The sequence below is a fragment of the Tetrao urogallus genome, assembly GCF_951394365.1.
Source record: "Tetrao urogallus genome assembly, chromosome: 1".
Lineage (NCBI taxonomy): Eukaryota > Metazoa > Chordata > Aves > Galliformes > Phasianidae > Tetrao > Tetrao urogallus.
Genome location: NC_136813.1, coordinates 154751667 through 154766477, shown reverse-complemented (window position 1 = coordinate 154766477; position 14811 = coordinate 154751667). Strand labels below are relative to the sequence as shown.

The window sequence follows — 14811 nt, the reverse complement described above, 5'->3', positions numbered from 1 at the left end:
ACCTGGCCAAGTGAGGCTTTCCACATTTGCATTTGCTAAAGCTTACTGACAGTTCTGATTGTAATGTTTTTTTCAATGTTTATAAAGCTGCCAGACTTACCACTTCCACATTTCTAACATTAAAAAAAAAAAATCCCTGCATTGATTTCAGCCAAAATAAATTCTGCTTCAGGAAAAAATACTCTATCTACACTTAAACAAATCTCTTATCTCTGTGCTTTGCATCAAGGGCTTCAAATTCAGTCAGTTAAGCACTCAAATCTGTTTCCAAAAACTGCATTTTTTCCCACAATAAGGAGAAAAGAAATGTCTGACAATACTAAGATAAAGATGAAAGATCAGGTGAAAGACTGGAAACAAAAGAATACTATTCAGCAATACATTTCTCCCTCAGACACAAAGCCAGTATCAACTTTCTTGTTTCCCATATAAATGTTACAGTATTTATTTTATTTTCAACTTTCATAAAATCGCAGAATGGACAAGTAGTGAGCATGTCTTCAACTAAAGAAATGAATTTATTTCACCTAATAGGTAGAACTATAATAATTACTTGTCAAAGTCAACTGAATTGACTGAGTTCTTAAATCTTCAATATAAAAATCAACATTTAAGAAGAGAATGAGGCTCAACCATTAGAGCAGCAGCAAAGGGAAACTAAGTTAAAGCTGAAATAATAGTGCTGACCAATTCTGTTAAATTTGGGCAACTTATAAAAACCTTCTAGTAAAAAGCAAGTTGACAGAGTCAGCAATAAACTGATTAAGTCTTAGCAGCTTCAACTTTCTAATATTCCATCTGTTCTGTACATGTGCCAGTCTGGGTCTTTGCCAGACACGAGGACTGGGACGTTCTTTTGTATTGTTAACGACAAGACAACCCTGCTATGCTCTGTCAGCAAAGAAGAGTTAGTGCCTGTGTGAATGTGGAGGCGACAAACTTGGAACTCTGTAGGATCTGATTAATGCAGACAGCCTGGTAAACAGAAATTTAGCTTGCTGCTCAAGAAGAATAGGCAATCTGGATGAATAAATGGGAATGGGACATGGGAATAGAGCCAAAATGTTATGTAATAACAGCACTAGGGAATCAGAAAGTGACAACTTTTGGAATGTTTAGTGAGAAGGTGAAAGCAGAGCACTATGGTTGTTTTTTTTTGTGTGTTTTAAGTCAGACAACTTTCAAAATGTATGTGAATATTTCAGAATCAGGAATCTTGCCAAAGAATCTGTAAAGACAATAAATGATCAAGCCATAAGAGGTACACTCAAATGTGACCATTTTCCTGCTATGATCTCTGCAGGAATATTTTTGTTAGTGCTCACTGTGGAGGAACTCGGTGAACTTGCGCGCTTCTTCATGGAAGACTCGAAGGATCTCCTTCAAACAGAAGCGCTGGTTGAACTTATATAAACAAAATGAAAAACAGCAAATTGTCAAAACAAGAAGTTACTTAATCCTAAAACTTTGAAGGAACAATTGATGCCACTGAAGCATGTAATGGCTAAACTACTCAAGAACTACACAGAATGACTGAAATCGGCAGAGCTCTCTGGGTCCTTCTGCTCCAACCCCTGCTCAAGCAGGGACACCAAGAGCAGGGTGCTCAGGACCACATCCAGACAGCTACTGAAAGTCCCCAAGGAGATTCCATTGACAGCCATGCACAGCAAGGGGACTGAAGAATAAAATGCAGGGAGAAAAGATTACGCAGTGGCAAAGATTGTTCTCTGTGTGCTTCAGTACCAGAATCCAGAGAAGTTTCTCTTCCTCATAACAGATGAGTGTTTCTTGGACACTAATACCTTTAGCTTGACAATTCTGGTGACAGACCTGTGTCTCAGAAGTGTGAGTATGGGGAAAGAGTATGTGACAACACTCAGATTTCATGTTTGTTTCCAGATACCACATAGTCTACTGTTAAGAAGGATTAAAAAAACAAAAAAAAAAAAACCAAAAAAAACCAGCAAAACACAAAAACAAGGCAACACCAGTTAAAAAGCTGAGTAAAATACCAAATGGAAGTGTTAGGATCTCACCTGTATTAAGTATGATCCAGTGGAATCTGCGCTGGAACTCTCATTTTGTATTGTATTCTGTTGGGTGATAGCATCCTCCTTCTTTCGCTCCTTCTGCCCTGCTTCATCATCTTCATATTCATCAAGGCTCTAAAACCAAAAATATCCAGTTATAAAATCATCTTTTTATTTTGCTTTACATGCTTTTCATATTTCATGCATCAAAATTCATGCATCAGTGAAGTAATAGTCTAAAAGATTAATTTTAATTTTTACAAAAGTTTAATTGAATTTTTAATGGATCTTGATATCTCCAGTACAAGAATAAAGTTTGACAACTGCTTTTTTTCTTAATTACAAAAAAGAAATAGTCAAGATTCAATTTGACAGAGCGCTATGCAACACTGTCTGAGTTCAGTGTTACTTTTGCTTTGAGCAGGAGCTTAAACTGTACCTTCCACTTGAATGATTCTGTGATTTTACAGCCCCATTTGTCCCAGGCAATAATTTTACCTCTACATAACTGATCTGAAAGAAGTACAGAAAAGGAAAAATACAGAAAGAATTAATTTTATTCTCAACTCAATAGTGGATTTTTAATAAACTTTTTACATGGTGAGTGAGAAGTATCAGAAGTATCACACTGAATCATCCATATTACCATTATTCTCCTTCACTTTGAGTTCATCTTTGAAAACACATTGTCAGAAAACAGTCATTTTAAAATCAGCCGGGCATTCATGTAAGTCAATAGTAATTTACACAAACGTGTAATCGCTTGCCTTTTCATATCACATTTACTGAAACGCTGAGTTCAGGACTACATTTCTAAAGCACTGGCTGCTGATAAATGAGATCCAAAAAATACTGTGAGAGCAGAAGGCAGAAACACTGCCCTTAGCTCAAAGTTATGCTGAAGCCAGGGCTGAAACAGCTCAGCCAGTTTTGCACTAGGATCAGCTGCGTCTAGATTGCTCTGTATTAGTTTAAGTTACACAAATTTACAGGAGGTATTTGGAGACCATCTCGACTGAGACGTGAATCTCCAAAACCATTTGTCTACAACATCACAAACTGCTGGCTAGCACTCAGTGTTAAAACACCACCACAGCAAACAAATGATTCTAAGGCTTTTGAGAAAGCTTCCAGATGAATTTGCCACAGCTTGAGAAGCAGATGGCAACAGAGGTGAATGTAAAATGATTTCAATTCCAATTTCTAACACCCACAAAGGATAAATCACTAGTCTGAGGTTTAGATAGTGACAATTTTTCACATCATCTAGAAATTACAGGAGTAGACAAAAGCCTATAAGGAAAATGCTGAAATGTAGCATTTTTATAAAGAAAAAGGTGTTATTTAGTAACTGAAAATCACACTGGTGTATAACAAAGTAAATCTGGCTGCTGCAAAGCAAGCATTGCGGTGACAGAAGTGCTAAAAACCAAACTAAAAAGGCACACACTTTCAAAAGCAAACATAAGTGAACCCAAATAATGGCCATTTAAGTTCTCTGCAGTACCACCCAAGGCAGAATCCTAATGCAGTTTCACTAGTGTACTTTTAATCAACATCTTAATGCAATTACTGTAGATCTGCCTACTTTTACCACTAGGGAATGGCACATTTAAAACGTTATTACGGCTGAATCATCATACACTCAAAAATATTTTCAAGAGGTGATCTTCTCAAATTAAGTGATTATAAATCAAAAATATTTCACCCCATTGCCTCACTTCTATTACTAACAGAGAGTTTCAAAAACAGTCATAGTACATTCTAGGAGCTGATTTTTTAGCTAATATTCTTCATCTTTTATGAACTGTAAAAATGAAAAGTTTTGGTAATAAAAAACTTTAGTCTGTATCTTAGTTTATCCACCATTCAGGTAGCCCATTCTGAAGTCTCAGTATCAAAAACAAACCTAAGCCTCTGCCACAAGAAATGGAGCCATCATCTTCTCTTGGAAAGTTCAGAAAGAACTACAAGGTTCACAGAAGGTCTCACATAAATTCAGACTCACGTCAGGGCAGGTGAAGAATAATATTCTATTTGAAAAACAGAAACATTTTTTTGATTGTTCTTCTATCCTCTAAGTTGTTTCTGTAAGGAATTAAGATCTCAGATAAACTCAAATGAAAGAGACAATCTGAGAGGAACTGGAAAAGAGCAGCCTGTAATAAACCAAGAAGAAAATCAACAGGATGAAGAACAGTTAGCATTGCAGACACTGAAAAAAGCTTTACATTTTCAAGGGCCTGCATTCTTTAAAGGGAAGCATAAAACTCAAACTCCAACGCTGTAGCAACAACAACAACAAAGTTTTTGTTATGACCAAGCAGACACAAGTGCTCCTTTCTTCCCCAATTCTCTCCTTCAGACGCACACCTCTTAAGTTTTTTTCTAGAGACCTTAAGCATCTTGCAGAAATACTTCTCCCTGAATGCCATTACATGAATGCTTTCCTCTCTTTTCATATAACATCACCTGGTATCAACCCTTCTCTCGGGGTTCTTGGACAGGAACAAAATGCCATCATCTGATAGGAAATCTCCAGGCACGGAATGTTAAAATCAGCACTAGCAGCCAGGATTTTCCAGGAAGGTACACTCCCACCTGCCTTCCTCCTCAGGAAGGGCAAAGAACAGAGAAGGCTGACAATCAGCGCCATCACAAGGCACTCAAAACCTCAAGTAGTTCATACTGCAGTCAAAGGCTTCCTTCCCAAGCACAGAACAGTTAGCTGAGCAACTGATGTAAACACAGGTTGGAGAATAAAGCCACTTCTTTGAGGGCTGCTGGAGTCTGCTCCCTCCTCAGCTGACATCACCAGAGCAGGTCCCCAAGGAGCTGGGGCCCAAGCTCTCTGCGTAGCAGCAGGGACGTCCCTTGCCCACAGCAGCAGGAGAATGGACTGAGATGCAAGCCTAACCCATTAGATAATTCCTCCATCAGCTCCCTTCCCCCTGCTTTTTATTTTCCTGCTAGGCACATACCATTGCAGATTCTTATTTTCCATTAAAATCATCTGAGTTTTGTACAGCAGACATTCAATGTGACATTCCCACATCTGATCTTAATATAGGGAATCCACAGAAATTCTTTAGGTTTTCTAGCATTTCAGTGTATGTTTGAAGCTGTAGTATAAACATTTTTCTGTAAACCTCTAGTATGGAAAATACAAGCAGAATAAGATGCTTTCAAAAGGATCAGGAGGATGAAGGAAACAGCCCCAAAGACAGCCCTACATTCCAGCATACCGCCGGCCCGCAGCTGAAGCAATGCAGTACAAAAACATCTCAAGTGGTTCACTGGGTTGCTTCCTATGAACACTTGAGCATCGCTAACAACAAACACCAACTGGTTTTCTCCAAGCAGCATTTCTAAATGTAAGAGATCAGCTTCTGAAGGGGCACAAGCAACTCTGGTCACAACTGTGCTGATGCAAAACATCCCTGTCGCCATCCCCCTGCTGCAGCACCGTGCCAAGCAGTTCTGCTGGCAGAGCACCTATCTCTGAGCTTTCCCATTCATTTCATGAGAAATCTCTCAGGTTGGTTTCAGCAGTTCTAATGAGCCCAGGTTAATTTCCCTGAGCCAGATGCAAGTGCGTTTGAGCTGTCTACTTTGCCCAGCTCCTGGGATGGCTGCAATACATCAGTTTTTCAGAAATGATGAGCACTTGAGTCAGTAACATATTTAAACAGTCCAGCGAGACGTGCAAGCAGAGACACACTGTCCGTAAAACTCAGTTTGTGTTCAACTTTGCATTTGGGCAATAAACAGAATGTCCACAACATAAGCACCATCAGTTACCCTGGCATTTCTTCAGCTCCTTAAACATGCTAACAACTTAGGAGAAGAAATAAATCTAGGTTTCTTCCCACTGCACTAAAACAACCTTGAACAATTTTAAGTAAGATAGAACAGATGATTTCTGTGTTTAGTAGAAGTCTGAAGTACACAATCATAACTTCTTATCAAGATGCTGGGAAAGTGCCAAGGTTTCTAATAAATTTAAGCATTTCCTAAATCATCCCCAGTGGAAATTCAAGAAAAGATAGAGAATTCCTTTTTTACTCTGCACTTAAATGTGACAATTGACTATAATGAAGTACTTTTTGGGAATCAACAGCATTTATCCCTCAGCTGGCCATTCAGAAAAGCCTGAGAGTTCTCTGCAAACAAGGCTATTTCACACATCACTTCTTTACAATCGCTTTTCTTCCCACAGCATGGAGAACCAAATGCTTTCTATCTCTATCACACAGAGCTGCAGTATTTGCTAAATGTCATGCTCTCATCTCTGCCCATGTCAAACCTTACTGTCATCATCTCCCAGAATGTACCCCGCAAAACAAGCAGAAATCCCAAATCTCAGTGATTTGAGACTATGTAACGTATCTACTTCAGTACCTGAAGTATTTATGTAAAATGGCCTTAGGGTAATATAATCTTACATTGGAACAATAGTCTAATTGGAAAAATGACATCTTTTTCACTACACAAGCCTTTTATCAGGCCCAGCTTGCCTAAGTGTTTTTCTTTACATCTTGAAAAATCTCCCTGCAGGGGCAAAAAGAGCTAGAATTATTCACAGTAGTTAACTAAATCTAAAAACGGTGCTATGAGTATGGATTACCCAGAAAAAGACATGTATATATATTAAAAGAATATTTGACCTTAACTGTCACATTTTTTTTAAAAAGAGTCCAAAAAAAGGATACTGGACTCAGACACCTTACCTGAACAATATCTGTACGCTCCTGAAAGTCTACGTACTCGAATGGAGCAGTCCCATATCAACAATTAGTGTGATAACAAGAATAGATTTTTAACCCAGAGAAGGGATAAAGACAGGAATCTTTGGCATCTGAGATCAAAAGAGACCCCAACACAACAATGGGTCAGCGAACAGCAGGTGGGCCACAACACAGCTGACTGCAGCCCTGGGATGCACTCATCCCAACCACTCAGCCGACAAAGAGCAGCAAAGGGACAGGCGTTGCTTAAAGGACACGGACGTGCACATCTTGCTCCAGAGATCTCATGGTATTCACGATCCAACGTCACATCCACATTCTGTCTATTCTTTTCTCACCCAAAACAAGAACTCTGAAGTATACACTTGATATACTCAATTCTACTCCAGACCAGATAGAGTTTGAGTTCTTTGTCTCAATCCGATAGTTTTTAAAACCCACTTAGAAATGAGGGAGAATGGGCACGATCTTATTTGCCCGCATCAGAGCAAAATAACAAAGTATCTTGAATGCTTTTAAAGTTAAGTAAAACATCAACTACATCAAAACCAGAATGTCAATTATTCCTCTATTATAATAACAAAAAGCAGCTATGTTTGCAGTTTGTTATTCAGCAAAATACACTGTTTGGCCACCACTATCTTCAAACATACCACAAGAATGAGTTCAAAAGTCAAATGTTTAACTTAAACTAATCGCCAAAAAATCCTTTATCACAAGGCTTGTCATGAATGATTGGTGGAAATGCTCAATTTAGCTACTCAGTACGTGATATTAATATTAAAGTCACAGAGTAAAATATCTGGGGATACAAGAGAAAACAGAAGGGGAAAAAAGCTATCTAGAATTACTTGAATCTGTCTAGAAAAGAGACAAATGCAACAAAAAATAAGGACTGACAAGCTATCAGAATTAAACACCAATCTATTTAGTGCTACACTTGGAACTCAGTTAGCATCTTAAACCTCTTCAGATTGATCACCATCTCACAACAGAAGCACCACGCAGCAGAACTGACAGAAGATCAATATACGAAAAAGTCAAACTGCTGACACTCATTCCATGGGAAATCATTATATAAATATAATAATCACTCATCCAAAGCACCGATGCTCTACTCTTAAAAGCAAAGAGGAATAAAACCCAACATAAAATAAAGGAGCTAGAAGAAAAGCAGCCTCGTCCTCTTCTTGCCAGTGGACACAATCCATTCCACTTCACTTTAGAACTTCAAATATAGTAGAGCTTTATATGCTAGAAAACTGAAATCAAACATCTTCCTTCCTTTTCAAATTTTGGCTCCAATCAGATTCCGTTGATTAGAAAAGAAAATACATCTTTTTCTCTGCTGCTGGTTTTCCATCTATTAGAGTTATCATTAATAGCACTGAACATAAAAATATAAAAGTTACAGCAATGTTCCCCAAAACCACACAAAACAGAAGAAAAAATGGTATTTTATTCAAAGTTGAATCAATTGCCAAACCTATTTCCTTCTCCTCTGAACATTTCAAAATGACCCTTCCTATCCCATGGGAAGATGGCAGAGCAGTGAATGAGCCAAAGAAACCTGGCAAAGCAAGCCTTGGCTGTCACAGTGAGGAAAGAGAGAGAAACACTGAAGGTATACGTACCAACCATGGAAAGAGCATTTCACAATTTGCATCATGCCCTGTATTCTAGGAAGCAGGGGTTGCAAAAGTTTAAGAGAACTTCTCCTGGATACAAAGAAAACAAGAACCTACAGACTCGGTGCCTGCCTGCCTGCCCCTGTTCTTCCTAGAAAATGTCTTTTGCTATTAGATATAAATCGTAGAAATACTGGTACTACAGATAATGTAAACCGTCTGGATCTAGAGCAGTTCACCCACTGCAAAAATGGCTAAGCAAAAGCAACCCTAAGAACACTTTAATGGAGTCAAAACGCCTGTAACCACCACTGTTTTGTCTTCCATTGCCATGCCAAAACTAAACAAATAGAAACAATGCTCTGGAAAAGATGCATCTCCATGCTGATGAGAACCAAACAGATCAAACACTCTTCTTTAAGCCAGTTTAAAGCCAGAATGGGGAGAGAAACAAACCTGAGAGAAGCCTACCATGTTATTTTCAAAACGGACATTTCCTTTTCATGTGAAAAGGCGATGTGGAAGGCATCTAATTCTTGTTTTCTTCCCTCAATTAAATAAGGTATTTCTTAAAAGAAATAAAGATGAGATCGGTATTTGAGGAATGTTCTAAAAGGAGATCAAACAGGTTAATGTGTACCATGTTTCTAACTATCCTCTTAACCACGCAGTTTGTAGCAATTCATACCGATTGTCAAGTTGCATTTAGAATGGCTTTTTAAAAACGTAGTACAATGCCTTTGCAGGTTTCTGCTCTCCTGCTTACCAGGTTAATTGTCATTTTGCTTTTTCCACCCAGCTGAACCTCATTCAGTATTTACAGACAGCAGCTGTGGGATTGGTCAAATTGAACAAAGCCAGAGAGGCTGCTGACAACCAAGTGCGCACGGACAAGTTGTGACAATAGACTTAGCACCAGAACCAATTCCAAGGGAAAAAGAAAACTTGAGCACAAAGCCTCTTTGAGACTTGTGCTGCATTTCTAATTTGGCAGCGGGATCTTTTGAATCCTTAGAAAAACTGATAAAAATATCAACCAGTTTTTCTTCTCTCCCAGTTGCTTCCTTTTATCTTAACACAAACTGTTTTAACAGAGAGAGATGAGGATGCTACCCTCAGCTGTGCAACAGAAAGGGAAGAACGTATTGAAGTCACATTAAGCAGGACAAGCACGTATCTGTTCACAACTGTTAAATCTGATGCTCCACACAATAAATAAGCACTTTCAAAGCCCCCATAAGTGATGTCAGGAGTAGACAGAACATACTGATAGAAGCCATTTGGGCAGACAAAGCACATCCCCAGTGCTTGTATCTGGTTGGATGGCAATACCCAGTTAAGTTCGAAACAGTTAAAGCTGCTGCTGCAGTCAATACTGGAACTATTTCTTGTCAAAGGCCCTCACAGCCACAAGTGAATCCTAGCAACAATACCGTGAAGTTGGTTCCCGACCTGGACTTCTGAGATCACCCTTCAGCTCTGCCATTTGGAAGGAAGGCCTTTCCCTCAGGGGCTACGTAAACAGATTTTTTTGTATAAATGCTCTTATCGCTGCCCAAGGCTCTAGACAGAAATCCTGGCTAGATTCTCATGGTACAAATCCACATCCTAACAGTATGAAAGTCTTCTATCGCCAGCATTTGTGCTCCAACTTCTTTGTGGAAACTGAGCTCAGAAACCACAGTTCCTCTGTAGCCATATTTTAATTAAGTCACCAGATAAGGGAGGTAGTTTCCAGATAGCATAAGTAGTAGAATATTAATAATGGTTTGATATCTTAAAGATCTGAAACTTACACAAGGCGTTTTGAAAATCAAGTCTGTTATGAGTGCAAGATGAAGATCAGCTGCCATAGTAAGGCAGCAGACAGCATGAAACCTCCCACCCAGGTAGCAGCACTGCACACAGCCCGAAGCCAGCCCAGAGTGTGTGTGTGTGCGCTCAGCTCTTCCCTTCCATAGGCCACGTGAGCAACTAGGGCAGCAAAGGACAGCTCTGCTTCACTTGTTCAGAGGCTTTTTCTTGATCTTTCCATCACTGTTAGAGTGAGCTTGTTTAATTCCATGGCAGCATTCACCTCAAATCACGACATTTTGATTATCGTGGCTAAAACAGGGTGCTTCCCCTAGAAGATAAGGAAAATTAGGGCTACAGGATGGGAGCGTGTGTGGATCGGCGAGACTTTACCACTCAAGAGCATTTCATACTCACACTTTAATCCCACAAAACAGTACAAGCAGGTTCAAGTGCTTCAGTACAGCAGCAGCATTTGCATATGGTGACCTCAGAACAGCAAAGAACATGCACAGACACAAAAACAGATCAAGCTAGGTGTGAGGAAATGTGTGGTAGGATAGTGGGGGGAATGAGTCACATCATCAAGCTGGTTCAAAACAACTGCACTCCCTGGAGCCCTACACTACCCTAACTCGTTATGGTGTTTTGCAGCAAAGCAGACCAGAATGAGGCAGGAGTGAGTAAAGCAGGGAAAATGCTTGACAGATAAAACAAAGCTTATTCTTGCAAGTGCAAGCCTGTACAAAAATATACAATCTTTTTTTCTCTCAAATTTGTTGAGTGGATGAGATGGGTTTGGGCTTTTTTTTTTTGTTTGCTTGTTTGTTTTTTTACAGCTATACTTTTACTCACATGCAGCACTGAGGATCTTGGCCATATCTTCAGGAGCTGAGAGGTTCTTTCCATGTCAACAGGTCTAACCCCTCAGGCTGGAGGGCTGAAGCAAGTCATTAAGGTCTCATATAAAGCATTTGTTACCTTGATTTAAAAAAAAATGAACTACGCATGCATATCTTAACTGTTTATCTGGAATAAAGGATTAAGTTTTTTTTTTTTTTTTTTTTTTTTTAACTGCTCAGAAACACATCAGTTACAGATAGTTGATAAAATTGGCTATGTGCAGACATGGATCCCTGAGCCTGCCCTGTGCAGCACATGGCACAGTGTAGCAGTGCATTGGTAAGGGTCTGGGTCACCCACGTGCAGAATAAAAGGGCCCTACAGCCCCACTCCATGTCCTGTCCAGCAATGAGAGCATGAGAGCAGGAGGGAAAGGTGAAGATTGACACAGGAATTAACATGCATCATCCTCTCCATGGTAACTGCTCATATGCATTGCTTTCTGTAGGCTAGTCCGTGCCTGCGGTGAATACAAGGTAATCCAAGCCTGGCCATGCCCAGCAGAGGCAAGGTGAACAGCCTCCCCACTCCTAAGGCAGGTCCTGTGGGAATTGGTGGAGGAGCGTGGGGAGAGGAACTGGTGGGGGCCGCAGCAACCTGCCACACAGCCAAGTCGTGCCTCACATCAGTGAAAAGCCTGTTTCTAAGAATCCCACGGACAGAACACTTCTACAGCTAAAATAATGCTGCAGAAGGGGTGCTCATGTAGAAATAACAACAAAAACCCCAAATCCCCCAGCCACTTGCACTGAAAACTAGGGGCAAGCAAGAGAGGAAGCACCAGTGGAGTCCAGACTGAGGAGTCTGCTGTTCACATTATTAAAACGTGCTTTTAATTTCTCAGACCACAGGCTAAAGCCTGTAATAATGTCACTTGGAGAACAGAAGGCTGAGTGAGCATCTGAGGGTGAAGAGGAATGTTTTCACAGGCGCAGTTAGTAAATACCACTGGCTCCTGCAGACATTCTTCCTTAAATGGACATTAACACTGCATTAGGTTAGAAAAAAGCCTCCTGGCCCACCACAAGCGATTAGGCTAGCAACTGACCTCTTAGCACCTGCACTACAAGATACTAGAATTAGGGGGAGGCTTTGCGTATACAACATGAATTTTTAAGAACAATCTAAAACCCTTTCCCCTCCCTAACACATGATTTTCATCTATAGATTTTGAAGCGTAAGGAATCCCCCGATTTCTCAAATACTGTAAAAACAACACAGAGATAAGAAGTCTCTCTGCCTATCTATAACCAACTGTATGAGGGCATCAGACAATTTAAAGGAAACTGCTCTAAAACTGAACCTTCACCCAAAAGTTGAGCCAAACTTTGTACGGACACTGAAATAACTCTGCATTACTATGATTTTATTTTTACTTGCTATTTTTTTTTCTTTTTCACATGCCACTCCATAATTGCTTTCTCCAGCCAAGAAAACAAGACTGCTTTCCTTCCACTGTGATGCCTAGCAGCATGAGCAACAAGGGCTGAGGCACCATAGCAGTGCTATCCACTCAGCCACACTCTGAGTCTTCCCCTTACCCAGTTCTGCCCATGGGCTTCTGCCAGTCCTCTACACCACTATGTCAGGCATGCCAAGTCAGGGTAACTCACTAACAGTAAGCTAAGCCTATAAAACATCAATCATCTTGGCTGAGCTAACTACAGGATCAAACACAGCTTGAGTCAGTAGAGGTGAGGCAAGTGGAAGCACGTATCCACAGCCCTGACACGGAAGCACTTAACTCTCACAGGACTGAGATCTCTGCAATTCTAACCAAAGAACTGCTGAATTATTCATCTAAAGCCCACACTCACGTACTGATAGAACATTACTCACATCAACTACTTTGTGATTCAAGTGGTGCCCCTGGTAATGGTAAAGGCTATCTATTTCAAGGTAAAAAAAAAATACCTGAAACTTCTCTCCTGTGGACATGGATCACGGTGACTTCTTCAACCTAATGTTTGTGAGACCTACCCAACTCTTTGTTCCATATAACCCGCATGACTGCTACCCCTTCAAGGCTCAACAGGAGGCCTACAACAGAACTCATGCAGCTGCTGGAAGTTTTCACATTAAAACACAATGCCACATTAGGATTCCAGAGGTAAAAACGCCAATCGAGAGTCACCGGCAGTGGATTAACATACACCTTACAACTTGTGCTCCTATGCAGTTGAGTCATCATAACTGGAATAAAAGTAAGCTGCAACACAGGTACAAATAACCAGAATATAAAGACAGGACAAGATAGATTCCTCTACCCAGCTTTCCCACCACACACAGCACAAACTCAAAAATACCCACAGAGCGTGGTCAAACAGCCCAGTCTCATCCTCTGCTCGTTCTGGAATCTACACTGCCTGTTCTTTTTGTGTTGGCTCAATGGTTCGAATGGACCGAAGCTGATCCTGCTGTAAATGAACCCACGAGAAACCAAAAATATTATCTTCAGACCTGCTGCTTCCCCTACTATTAGAATAGGTGTCCAAGCTCAACAAAAGGGATGGCACAAGAACAGGAACCACTGAACTTGGCTTTAGACCTTGTGAAATTTGTACTCAATTATCCTCTCTTGTCACAGATACTCAAAACTGTTATTAACATTTATTTATCTTGTACACATGCTGTTCCTCACATTAGTAATTTCCCGTTAATGTACACAGGCAACTAACTGTAGGAAAGGAATATCTAATGAAATCAAGACCACAGAGATGGTACGACAGCCATTACTCTATATACTCTATGTTCTATGGTTCCAGGATTCCCTTACTACTGCTTCAAGCAACATTTTCCATAGCACTAAGCGGAACTCCCATTTATTAAAACGATTAGAGTTCCATTTACAGTTCCATTATATTTTATTATACTTTTTAACAAGGAGTTAATAAGCTAAAAATAAAATATTCAAAATTTAAGCTGTAGTAATAAGTATAAATCTGGTTTACGATCTTTTATGGTGGAAAGTCTAAAAGCGAGAATAGGTTATCTGGCCATCTTTATTCATAGAAAACTGCATCTTTATTGGATTTTACAAAGCTCTGACTCTCTTTGACACCTTCTTTTCACTTAATGGTTTGTGCTTTAAGGCTGTTCTTAGAATGTGTAGAGAAGGAAAGAAAATTTAAGCACATCTATGCAATGTCACATCAAACACCCACAAAGGCTTTCACAGTCACTTTTCATTTATATGAAATACCGTAATAAAGTATTTCTGCCAAAAGGTCCAGCAAATATTATGAACACTATCCTGTCAGTGTAAAAGTCACCTTGCAAAATAAGATGCATACTGCTTCACTTATATGCCTCTCACTGAACCTCATAAAATTTTGCTGCAAAAAGGAAATACATTGCACAAAAAAATTAAACAGCCCCCATTCCCCCCCCACGCACAAGGCAGAGTAGCCCATCTAGAAAAGTAATCTTCATCACTGGAAATCTTAAAGAAGGTCAGTTGGGGTCAATTTATTTGGACATGCTCAGTTCCAAATGTTTATTCTTACCAGAGACAAACTCCCCATAAAATCATCTTCTGACAGGAATATATAATCCTGTTTCCTCCAGGCAGAAAACAGAAATATTTCTTGTACTGCTAATGGCAAACATCTGATAATATATCATGATAATACTCATCTAACCAGAAGAATTAAACAACATGTCTTTGATTATGACCAAATAATTGTTTGAGGAAAAAAACATTTA

General features: G+C 39.7%; 1 protein-coding gene across 1 annotated transcript in view; it reads right to left on the bottom strand.

Moving 5' to 3' along the window:
- PAWR (pro-apoptotic WT1 regulator) overlaps positions 1-14811 on the bottom strand; it is a gene marked incomplete at its 3' end in the record, with an annotated part of 66849 nt that overhangs the window by 27863 nt on the left and 24175 nt on the right. Inside the window, exon 2 of the mRNA XM_079539450.1 lies at positions 2040-2168. Within this exon, the coding sequence (XP_079395576.1) occupies positions 2040-2168 (129 nt within the window). The remainder of the gene's footprint in view (positions 1-2039; positions 2169-14811) is intronic.